The sequence below is a fragment of the Astyanax mexicanus genome, chromosome 10, assembly GCF_023375975.1.
Source record: "Astyanax mexicanus isolate ESR-SI-001 chromosome 10, AstMex3_surface, whole genome shotgun sequence".
In the NCBI taxonomy this organism is placed as follows: Eukaryota; Metazoa; Chordata; class Actinopteri; order Characiformes; family Acestrorhamphidae; genus Astyanax; species Astyanax mexicanus.
Genome location: NC_064417.1, coordinates 35,880,887 through 35,893,863, shown reverse-complemented (window position 1 = coordinate 35,893,863; position 12,977 = coordinate 35,880,887). Strand labels below are relative to the sequence as shown.

Genomic DNA, 12,977 nt, shown 5'->3' with positions numbered 1-12,977 from the left:
CAAAGAAAATTACTAAAACTTGTAATACTGAAAAAAGCGGAAAAACGCGTCTGGGGATGAAATTTAACAAACCAAGCCACACTCAAAAGAAATATGTATATATAAAACAAAATAATGGACAAAAACAACAATTTAATGCCCGTTAAAATGGTATTAATATAACAGCTTCACCAAAAGAGAATAGAGCTTAGATCCTGCCCAAAAAATCCGACCCAGCCGGAGCCCGTGCACATTCTGCCCAAGCCCGAACCATAAACTGTCATTATGAGCCTGACCCGATCCGCCCCATAAACTGTCTGTTTTCGGGCTGATTGAATGAGCGAAATATAATCAGAATTATGTTAATTAACACTGTAACATAAAAGCATAGAACTATTATTTAATTTAAATGATTTTTAAGAACAGCTACACACAATGCTGCAAGTCAAACGCGGAGGCGTTCACGTGCGCCCAGAGCTACGTGATTACAGTTTTCATTTTTATTATAGTTTAATTTTATTTTGTTTTTATTTTTTCTGTTCATTTTAGGGTGGGCTTGCTAGCGCGAGCGCTTTACACAAGAACTAACGGACCACGAGTGCCGCGCGCTCGGCACAACAACTCCCGCTGTACAACTCCGCTGTACAACAGCGCTTATAAATAAATTAAACACAAAAATGAGGGTATTCTATCAGTAATTTCAGTTCGTTTTAGTTAGTTTTATAAACACAAAATACAGTTCGAGATAGTTATGTTTTTCCTTTTAATTACCGTTTTTATTAGATTCAGTTAACACAAATGTTTTTCACTTTCAATTTTCGCTATTTCGTTCGCTTTAGTGAACAATAATAATTGGTTACTATAGCAACATTGTGATTATCACACCAGAGCTTTATATAAAATAAAAATAGGAGCCTGATTTCGGGTCAGTCCTCAGGTCAGGTGGGATTCGGGCAGAGAATCTAAGCTCTAAAATAGAAAGCAGCAGCACCACAAAAACCGGAGCAGCTAAAAAGAGCTTAACGTCCTTAATTCGGAACTTGGGTTGTCCACGGCAATCACTGAATTGATTAGAGCACGCAAATCGTCACAATTGTGCCTCACTTCACCACGCCAAGGCACAGGCACAGCGGCCAGAAGCTCAAGTTCACCGGACAGAGGAGGGGTTAACCAGGGCAAAGCGAAATAAAAAAAAAAGTTCATAGAGCTGCTAAAGTAACGTGCAGTAACGGGGTGTCGGAAATGGTAACGGCGTTATAGTTACAGTCATAGTAATTAGTTAGATTACTCGTTACTGAAAAAAGTAACGGCGTTAGTAACGCCGTTAGTTTTAACGCCGTTACTCCCAACACTGGTGCTGTCCTTAATCGTGTTCCTTGCTCTGCTGAGGCAGCGCGATGTGTAGATGTCCATCAGGGAGGGAAGAGGGCAGCCAATAATCCTCTGTGCTGTCTTGACTACTCTCTGAAGTCTCTCCCTGTCAGCCATGGTGCAGCTTCCATACCACACTGTTATGCAGTATGTCAGCAGGCTCTCTATAGAGGAGCGGTAGAACAATAGCAGCAAGTTGGAGTCCAAACTGTGTTTCCTGAGAACTCTCACGGTGAATTTACGGTGAATTTACACTGCTCCGACGCGACAACGCACACGGTCGCACTACCCCCCTCCAACCGGTCGCATGTGGGCGTGACAAAGGCTTTCCCTGCGTCGTCCAATTAAATCGTTTTAATAAATGGGAAATGCTTTTTATATAAGCTATTATTATTTCCAATACTTAATAAATATAAATGTGTCTTTATAGATATAAATGTTTGAATGGGATCCGTCGCTGTGCGTTGTCGCGTCGGAGCAGTGTAAATTCACACACTGCTCCGACGCGACAACGCACAGCGACGGATCTCATTCATTTTCAATGGGAAGCGCCGCCTCCGTCAGACGCAGTCGCGCGGTGCATCATGGGTCCGACGCGTCGAGAGCGGGGGATGCGATGCGATGAAAAGTTGAGCCGAGCTGAACTTTATGCAAATGAGTCCGTCCAACGCAATGCGTCTATCCAATCAGAGAGCAGGTGTTGGCCTGTAACGCGTCCTCAGCGCAGCGCATGAAAACATTTTAGTTCCGCTTTCAAGCGTCCAGAGAAGCCTGGAAGAGAAGTTTCAGGCTTCCCTGTTCTTTATAAAATCCCCGCTGATTCACAGGGACTCTGTCAGCGAGGAGAAAGGCTGCTGTGATTGTTGGAGTCTCTGGTGGGTTTTTAAAATATTAATATGTAATTTAATTGGAAAAGTTTGCTTTTTTCAGCTTATATACTGCTCACTAGACAGTGTAATGAAGCTCATTCAAACATTTATATCTATAAAGACACATTTATATTTATTAAGTATTGGAAATAATAATATCTTATATAAAAAGCATTTCCCATTTATTAAAACGATTTAATTGGACGACGCAGGGAAAGCCTTTGTCACGCCCACATGCGACCGGTTGGAGGGGGGTAGTGCGACCGTGTGCGTTGTCGCGTCGGAGCAGTGTAAATTCACCGTCAGAAAGTGTAGCCTCTGCTGGGCCTTTTTGATGATCACTGTGATGTTCTCTTTCCAGTTGAGGACAGCAGAGATAACAATTTGGTACAATTAAAAAATAAAGAAATAATAATAATTAATTTTGTTACAAAATACATTATAAATTCTGAATTTTGGTAAAATTAAGAAAACTAAGGGTTTTATTTGTGTATTGGTGCATTGCAATGAATCACTTATAAAGAGTTCACAGACAGTTATAATGACGTTTACAGCTGGTATCCTATTGTTGTAACTCTTTTTTTTAGAATTGTTCACAGTGGTGAAAGGAAAACATTTGAGAATTTATGATTAAACACTACTTCACATGGAATAGTAGCCTAACAAATACTGTTGAATACTTATTTATTTGCACAGCATTTTTTTTTACAGCGGGAAGAATTTGGGTTATTTTCCCGGAGATTAAGCATAGTCTTAAATTACACAGCGTTTTGAATGGAGATTTTTAATTAAAAGAAAAGTAGTCTATGCTTAATCCCTAAATGGAAAACAGTACTGGAAAACTATGAAATTATTTTATAATACTTTTGAAATTTTTTTTTTACCTAAAATATATTTTATCAAATATATTTATATAAATAAATATATTTCTGGATACACGACATGTTTTAAGTGAAAATAGTAATCAGTCTTTTTAAGCTAAGAGATATTTTTATTTAATTTGTATGGTATTACTGTAGTTTAAACCCAGGCTTTTATCATAGATTCTGTAGAGAGAAGAATACCCACGTACACTGTAAAACCCAATAAGTTAAGTAAACTCAAAAAATTTGGTGAAACTGATTACATAAAAATTATTAATTGATAGTAACTCAACTTTGTAAGTTAAAGAAACTGTTTTATTTAAGTACCATTTACTAAATAATTTTAAGTTATAATAACTTGCAATTTTACATAGAAGAAACTCTCTTATTTAAGTACCTTGTACTAAAAAATTTAAAGCTATATGAACTTACAATTTTTAGTAGAATAAACTTTCTTATTTAAGTACCTTCTACAAAGTAATTTTAAGTTACATTACCTTACACTTGTAATCTAAATAAATACTTTTTATTGAGTTATTACTAGATAATTTTAAGTTCAAAGTACACAATTAAATAATGTATAGGTAACGAAATCTTTTTATTGCATTTACTTGAAAACATTTCTCGTTAAAACAACAACAACAAAAAAAAACTAATTCACAGTAGTTTAAAAAAGTTTTTTTGAACCTGTTAGAAATGTACAGGGGTTAGACAATGAAACTGAAACACCTGTCCTTATTTTAGTGTGGGAGGTTTCATGGTTAAATTGGAGCAGCCTGATGTCCAATCTTCATTAATTGCACATTGCACCAGTAAGAGCAGAGTGTGAAGGTTCAGTTACGTTTACGCATCTGTGACAAGGACAGCAAGTCTGTGGTCTAAAACCAGGTGTTTCAGTTTCATTGTCCAACCCCTGTATTTACTTGAACACATTTTAAAATAAAAACAAATATGTCAACAGTTAACTAACTTTTTATTTACACATACAATGAAAAACTATAAAAATAGAAATTACTTGAATTAATCACAAACAGTACATAAGGAAATGCCTGAGGAAATGGATCAATCATTTTTAGAAGTGGAGAATACGAAAAAAAAAAAAAAGTATAAGAAAATGTGTCAAATAATCAGGTCACAACAATAAATATATATATATATATATATATATATATATATATATAAGCTTAATTATACAGCCTTTTAACACAAGGATTTCTAAAGTGTGCCTTCTCTAATAGAAAAAGTGAGCACAAAAAAAAAAAAAAAAAAAAAATCCGTTCCTCTAATAATTCATTGTTTTTGCAGAATGACGCATTAGGGGTTTTGTGTAGCAATGCAAAAATAAATTAATAAAATACATTAAAAAAAATCCCACTTCAAGAGTAACTCACTAAAACCAAGTTGAACATCATTGCTGTCCAATGCAACTTCACAGGAGAGAGGGAGAGAAAAAAACTTATTATGGTATGGTCATTTTGGAAAATTTCTACAGGGCAATTAATAAATACATTTTGACAGCGTAAGGCAGGGTTGCTAAACCTCTCCATATTGGCCCAGTGTGGCTGCAGATTTTTATTCAAACCAACCAGCAACACACCTGATTCTACTAGTTTAATCCATTAGTCAGTCTTCAAACAAATAAGAACATGAGCTTCTGCTTTGCAGGAAAAAAAAACAACCTGCAGTCACACCAGCCCAATGTGGACAGAGTCGACACCCCTGGTGTAAGGGACAGTTTTGTGTGTTTAAATTACATAGTTTAAAAAAAAAACTGGACAGTCACTGGACAGTTTTTTTCTGCATCTGGTGAATAATAGTCCCATTAATATAATTTGTACTTTTGGGCATAATATTATTGAATCATCAAAATCATCTTTACTCCCCTGACATTTTTTTAACACAACACCAGACTAATTTTAACACAACCTCCACTCATAGTTCAGTCTAGTTAACACAAAATAAACTTGATGATCATAGCAGTAGAAAATGTACAGCACTGGCTACATTCATACAGCAGGTAAAATGGACCAAATACAATTTTTCCTAATATGTATCATTTTTGTCTGACATTCAATTCCAATTTGGCACACATTGATATGTGTTAATGAAAATCATTAAAATTTAAAATTGAAGTTTAACGCAAGAAAGTAACTCATAACACTAGCGCTCATTTCTTTCTTATTATTCCTTTAAAATTGAACAAGAAAATAACATTTGGGCCACGCTACCTGCTCTCCACCGGTTTTGCACTGGTAAAACTGTTTTTTTCTGCAAGTAAAACCAAGAACACATACAATACATAGGTATAAAAAGTATTGGGATCCTTACAGAAGCTTTTATGGCATTGCTTTCAGCAGATTGAGAGTCCTGCTGGTAGTGATGAGCAGAGCGCTGAACACTTCTGTGCACTACTCCCTTCAGCAATCAGAAAACCAAACTCTAACATAACATGGCTGGACACATGGGACTGAATGTAATAACTGAACCATGTCCAGACACTTGCATGAATTAGCAACGGTGTAACATTTCTTCATACTTCAATTTACTCCACTGCCAACAGCTCGTTTTTAAGGGTCAACACTCTGGGCCTCAACTTTCCATCCTCCAGTCCCATCAAGACTTTCTGGGTGAAGTCAAAAGTGTTTGCTAACTCTTTTGGGTAACTTAGATGCAGTGCGTACATAAGTCCAAAAAGCGTGACAAATGCATCAGCTAATGTGGGGTGTTCGATAACAATGTTACCCTCAAGCACAACTGCAATCCTCTCTGGACAGAATGGCGTGGCATCAGTTGAATTGGCACTGATTGAGAGGAGACCAATTGGCATGTCATCAATGTCGGGTTCATCAGATTGGGACACCTGAAGAGAGATGTATTGTGTTACTTTATATTTCCAAAGGAAAAAAAAAATCTAAAAACTACATAACATCATAGCATAAAATAAAACATAAAACGTGACATCAACTGGTGTATGTATAAACAAACATTTGGACATTTTATAATTGTCATGTAATTTTTTATGGATGATATAGTCCCAGGATTAATCATGAGAAACATTTATCACGTATTTGTGTACACAAATATACATATTACGTATATTTGATTGTTTTAAAATTAAGTCAGCTCAATCACGTTAATGAGCTCTCCTTCCAAATTGATCAGAAAGGATCCTAATTTTTGGGTAGCGCATCAGATCATATTTACCAAATAATTATATTTGATTTACACATGTTCACTTCCTACTCTCCTATCTCAGATGGAGCAGACAGGAGAAACAGTGTACCTGTTTAAAAGTCTTCACTTACACATGCAAATAAACACTATGCTATTATCAATGTTGTCAAAAACGATTGTCATGTTTATCGTATGATAAATCGATAACGAAATTATGCACCAGGCCTAGTTAGAGTTTTTTTACTGCTTGAAGAAGGGCAAGAAAATATCATTGATATCATATCGTATCACAATGTTTTGCACCCCCAATATATTTTTTATTCAGATTTTATAACATGGATTAGAGTATCAGCTACATAAGCCTACAGACAAATTTATTTAAAATGTAGGTACACGTCAATGAAGAAAAGAAGAAATAGCTTTAATCTGCCTTCCAGAGAAGAGAAATTGAGGTTAAAGTGGACAAGAAACACCATGGATTTTTTTACAGGTTTTCTACAGAATTAAACATGCTGGAATTCACTTTGGGGAAATTTTAGATAAAAAATATTTACATGGTAAATTACAATATTTTATTTGCTATTATTGAATAATTTAGCTTTAGATTGCTGTTGCCCCTATGGTAGTGATAACATCACAAGTTTTGTTAGTAGAAATTCGTAGATATATCGTTAGACAGATAACTGCCTTTTTAAAAAACATGAAGCCATGATGGCTGATACTTGCCAATATTTCAAACGGATATTTATTGTAGGCTGGAAAAGTACCAAGTGATGCTGGATGTGCTGCTACAATTGGCCAACACTGGCAGTGCTACTTTAAAATGTATTAACTTAAGCACATGTGTAATATTGGATATCGGCTCAAAATTCCCACATCGGTTCATCTCTATTATGGGTGTTTGGATGGATGTCTTGCATTTAGCCTTGTCAATTATACCTCTTTTGCACAGTGGAGCTGTGTCTAGGTGGTGGATATGGGTTAAAGATCAAGACCCTGACAATTTTGTCTTCCCCATTTTGTTAAAAAAATAAAAATAAATAAAAAACTGCTCAAGCAGGACTGTCCATTTCTTTTTATTTAGTGTGACTCCTTGTAACTGAGTACATTATATTACTTATTCTCTGTATTTATTATCTGTGTGGATGTAATCTATATCATTGGTTCGCTGCTCAAAGTTCTACACAAAAACAAAAATGTCCTTGTCATCATGCAGATTAGGTTGGATACTAATAACCATTATTACAATTGATTTTATGATTAACAAAACAGCATGCTTACTTACATTCCACGTCTTCAGAAAACTGGAGTCATCCTCATGAAGATAGGCAGGAAGAGCGCGGAGGACAGCAGCACGTCTGACATGCACATCAACTTGCTCCTTAAGCATGAAAACATTTTTTAACTTTTGGTCATGCTTGTCATTACAGCCACACTCCACTATGATTACGTTATACTATAACCATGTATTTATAAATGAAATGTAATCAAACAAATGCTATAATACACCATAGCATATTATTCAGGTATCACAAAGTGCAACCAACTGACCTGGAGGTCATATATTCTGAAGAGCTGACACCAAACTTCAGACACTTTTCCAGCACGTCCTGCTTTAATCCTGAACAAGCTCAGAAGATGAGGGGCATGTCTGTCCAACTCAGCATAGAAGTGGTTTTTTAGGTTGACGTTTGTAATTCTATGAAATTCTGCACAGATCTGCAAAAAAAAAAAGTTCAGGTCAGAATATATGTGCGTAGTGCATGTTGTCCTGTAGAGAAAAAAAATACTGGCAAACACGTTCATATCACATTTATTGGAAAATATGCAAATTTCTCTACCATACTGTAAATATGGGTAAAAAGATACGATCACTACGCACAAATTTTGGTACACACAGTGGCCATGAAAGAAAGGACAGTATCTGCTATAAATCTGATACAAGATATTGAATTAGTGTAGTAAGGAAAATATTTTTACCTGTGAATCTACTTTTAAGGCAGGCCAGCGTTCCAGAACATCACCCACACGAGTTTGTAATATTTTTGTTTGTTTTTGATTAAATTTGTAATGGATGAACGATAAACGCAAATATGATTAATAATAATTATTAAAATCCCAACCAAGGCATTTTTCGCCCTAAATGTTTATTTTCTTAAAGGATATACTGCTAAATATGCTAAATAAGTGAAAAGCAGAGATTTTAAGCTTTAAATGGTATATTGTATATCTATATTGAGCCTATAACTGTTCATAACTATTCAGAAACAAAACTACATATGAAATATTATAAATTTCTGGCCCTCCGGCGGGCCAGGGCGTGTTAAGAGGTTAAAAAAAAAATAAAAGAAAGGGGTTAAAGGCGGGAGCTGGCTCAGCTATAAAGCATCTGGGGCTAGCTAGCTAAGCTAAGCTAAGCTAGCGCCAGAAGCCCTATTAGCGATAGCTTTTTAAAATTAATAATACATTTTAATAAACTTTTCTATTTTTATATAACGATTTTAACCAATGTTACCCCCCAACATTTAAATGTATGAACGTTTTGTCTCATCTTAAGGCGGGAAGTGGCCTGACAAGAAGGCTTAGCTAGCTGAAAATAAGGGGTGGCCGTAATAGGGGCCTGCTAGCTAGTAAGCTAACGTTAGCGCTAGCTAGCTAGCTAACAATTTTAGCTAATGTTACCCCACGACATTTAAAATATATGCACAGCTGATTCAGCAATGTAAACTCCAGCAGCAGTAAGAGCAAAAACTGTCCCTGTCCTGTTGCTACTGTCCCGCGACACTCTCCTACTGTCCCGCGACACTCACCTACTGTCCCGCGACACTCTCCTACTGTCCCGCGACACTCACCTACTGTCCCGAGACACTCTCCTACTGTCCCGCGACACTCACCTACTGTCCCGCGACACTCTCCTACTGTCCCGCGACACTCTCCTACTGTCTCGCGACACTCACCTACTGTCCCGAGACACTCTCCTACTGTCTTGCGACACTCTCCTACTGTCCTGCAGAGCTCTTTAACTGTACCGCGGAGGTTTTTAACTGTACCGTGGAGGTTTTTAACTGTACCGTGGAGGTTTTTAACTGTACCGTGGAGGTTTTTTAACTGTACCGCGGAGGTTTTTAACTGTACCGCGGAGTTTTTTTTAACTGTACCGCGGAGGTTTTTAACTGTTTTAACTGTCCTGCAGAGCTTTTTAACTGTCCTGTGGAGCTTTTAACTGTGCCGCAATGTGATACATTGTGTCTTATCTTAGTTTTTTTGAGACGACTTAAGACTTATGAGATAATTCCCCTAGATTTGACCATCAAATCTATTATATAATATTTCCAGTGTCATAATACAAAATATCAAATATCAAAAATAGTATGACTTTAAATTAATAACTAATATGGACACAGGTAACGACCTTGTTCATGTCTGCACACACATTACATGTGTATTTAGCCTAATCTCACAGTTATCACACTCATATATCTCTTTTATATTCTATATCACATTCTGGTATAATTATATTTTTTATTATTCATTTTTTTCTGATGTGTGTATACTTATGTGTGTCTGTATATAAGTTCCTGGAACAGTCTAATTAATAAATTATTTTTTTTTTGCTATATTCTCGTTTATTATTGTTTATCTACATTCTATTAAAGTCTAAATTAGTCTAAATTAAGTCTAAAAGTCTAAATTTTAGTTAAAGCATTTGCACAGCATTTTGCTTATTTTTTTCTTGGTAAATTTTCTTTAAAAATAATCAATAAAATCTAGGTGTTTGCGTTACACTTAAATTCATAAATCAGTCATCATAAATCACCATCATGAAAAAAAACGTATGTGCTTGTTTTGGGCTCTGAATTACTTAAATAATGTAAAATATCATTTCAATTGCTGATATTTAGATTTTTGCAGTGTAGGTATGAAACGATTTCAGTGACACCGTTTAATTTGTGGTCTTTTGATAGAGCCTATTCTATTGCTTATTACACTGTTTTTCAATCCTGGTCTTTAAGGGCCACTGCCCTGCACATTTAATTAATTGTCATACTTTGACAGCCCCACATTAACACAATAATTGACAGCTGATTGTCTGGTGTATTGGAAGCAGGGACAACTCCAAAAACTGCAGGACAGTGGGCCTCCTTGGCCAGGGTTGAGAAACACTGGCCTATTCCATCAAAATCCCATCACTGTGTACTTGTATTAGTTACAATTAGGGTTGTGCCGATGGACAATATCATATTATTTATTATTATTATATTATTATTATATTATTATTAAGATATAATTATTTATATCTAGGTTACAGCTTGTCTTCGTTTTTTTTCTACATGTCTGTATTCATTTTAAACATTTCATGTTATTCACACAAATATAATACGCCTGCTAGATTTCTATTATTATTACAAAAATAATTCACATATTTATTGATATTTAATCAAGAGATATCAGGCAAAATGCGCTGCGCCGTGCCTCTCTCTCTCTCTCTCTCTCTCTCTCTCTCTCTCAGCGCGGAGCTGAATTCAGAGCGAGGCTAAAAATAAAAACTCAGTTTAGTTAAATAAATTAAGATGAGTGAGGACCTATAAATTGAATCAAATATAAAGGATAGGTTGAGGTTTTGGTGAGCTGTTTCAATTATTTGAAACTGAAACAGATATCATTCTGCGTACTATTAGATAGCCTTTGATTGTGTTTTAAATGAGTTTTTATTTTATATTAATTATTTTTTTATTCATTTTAAATATTTTTAGTATTTTATTGATCAAACTTTTTTTGGCTATAGCGGCGTTGGCTGGTCACCTGAGCAACTACTGTGCTTTTAATCCTCTCCTGCTGTAATAAACAGTGGGGAAACCACTTTTCTTAGGTTCTGGTTAAAACTTTTCCCGCTGTGTTCTCAGAATTAAAGAGGTATAGCGAGAGATCAAATGTTACTGGGTGAAATAGTAATAGACACACAGTTTATCAGCATGATTACTGTATTTTAAATCCTCTGAATTCACAGCAACACCTGCACTCATCTCTGCATTTCATCCACCGAGGTAAACATGTTCCCCTGAACTCCTAAAGTAAACGTCAAGCAAAATTACATGATACATCTACAACAATATTGTAATAACTTAACTTTGTTTAATAAGTGTTGGATAACTGCTTGCCACGTCTGCATTGTATAATTTGATTTAATCTGCTTTATTAGGTCTACAAAAAAACTGCAGGACAGTTTAAAAGTTCCACAGGACAGTTAAAAAACTCCATGGTACAGTTAAAAAGTTCCACAGGACAGTTAAAAAGCTCCACAGGACAGTTAAAAGCTCCACAGGACAGTTAAAAAGCTCCACAGGACAGTTAAAGGGCTTCGCAGGACAGTTAAAAAGCTCCACGGTACAGTTAAAAGGCTTCGCAGGACAGTCGTTGAGCTTCTCAGGCCAGTTAAAGAGCTCCGCAGGACAGCAGGCGAGTGTCGCGGGACAGTACGTGAGTGTCGCGAGACAGTACGTGAGTGTCGCGAGACAGTACCTGAGTGTCGCGGGACAGTAGGTGGGTGTCGCGAGACAGTACGTGAGTGTCACGGGACAGTAGGTGGGTGTCGCGAGACAGCAGCAACAGGACAGGGACAGTTTTTGCTCTTACTGCCTCTCGTAAACTCTGAGACAATGAAAAATAATGAATTAAATATTAATATGCTGGCTTCTACTAGTTTAGCTAGCTAGTTAGCGTTAGCTAGTTTAGCTAGCTAGTTTAGCTAGCTAGTTAGCGTTAGCTACTTTAGCTAGCTAGCTATCAGTTTCCACCATTGAGATGGTGGAGATGGTTTATACATACATAAATATTAGCAAATAATGCATTAAATATTCAATGTAGTACACGAGGTAGCTAAAACACCAGTAAAATATGAATATGGGGCAAAATCACCAGATAACTCACCTCATTCAGGAGCCCAAAAAACAAAATGCCCGCCTGAAGCGAGCAGAGCAAGTATGGCGCACTTGCCCAGGAGAATGTGTAGGAGGAGCTTCGTCAGGTCAGGTGGCATTGCTGTAAAATTATTTGAGTTCAGTGACACAGACAAATTAAAATGATTGAGCACAAAAACCTTAAAATGTTAAAATAGTACAGATTATGTTGAAAATTTGAGTCAAATTAACTTCTTACTTGTTTTTGAGTTATTACAACCTATTTAATTTATCAAACTTGTACTGTTCGGGTTTACAGTGTAGGAATCTTGACGGGCCGCCAGAGGGCGTTAAAAATGAATGGGTTCATAAATGTTTGATCATTTTTATACTGGAAATTGTAATTATGTCATCAACACAGACAAATATGAAATGTTTCCTGCTAAAGCTACATATTTTCAAAGCGTTTCAGCTCCAATTCAGCATTTTAGACTTACATCAGCTCAGCAACCAGTCTCAGCTCATAGTAGCAGTGACGCTAGTGCCTTTACTGCCTGAAACCCGTTTGTTGTAGAGAAATGGAAACTTGAAATTGTTTTATTAGCCTTTTGAGCGAAATACCTAGTTATACTTTCCGAAATGAAAGAAATATCCTGGACTATGTGTTAATTACTGTTTCTTATTAGAGTGTTTAGCTGTTTAGCTTCATTCACCCTCGTTCATTAAGGACTCACTCACCGGCTCTTACAGCACGGTCCGCTGGGTGGCGACATACACATGTAGTTACACGTTTAGTGACCACGTACAACGGACTACAACTCCCA

The 12,977-nt window shown here is 36.3% G+C and overlaps 1 protein-coding gene across 1 annotated transcript; it reads right to left on the bottom strand.

The window, feature by feature from the left end:
- Nucleotides 1-4,996: 4,996 nt before the first annotated feature.
- LOC125804816 (uncharacterized) lies at nucleotides 4,997-12,926 on the bottom strand. The gene is made up of 5 exons (XM_049484407.1): nucleotides 12,892-12,926; nucleotides 12,185-12,272; nucleotides 7,808-7,975; nucleotides 7,542-7,637; nucleotides 4,997-5,942 (listed from the first exon to the last, which is right to left on the bottom strand). The coding sequence occupies exons 1-5, from the start codon at nucleotides 12,924-12,926 to the stop codon at nucleotides 5,625-5,627; spliced, it is 705 nt and encodes a 234-aa protein (XP_049340364.1). The 3' UTR covers nucleotides 4,997-5,624.
- Nucleotides 12,927-12,977: the final 51 nt, after the last annotated feature.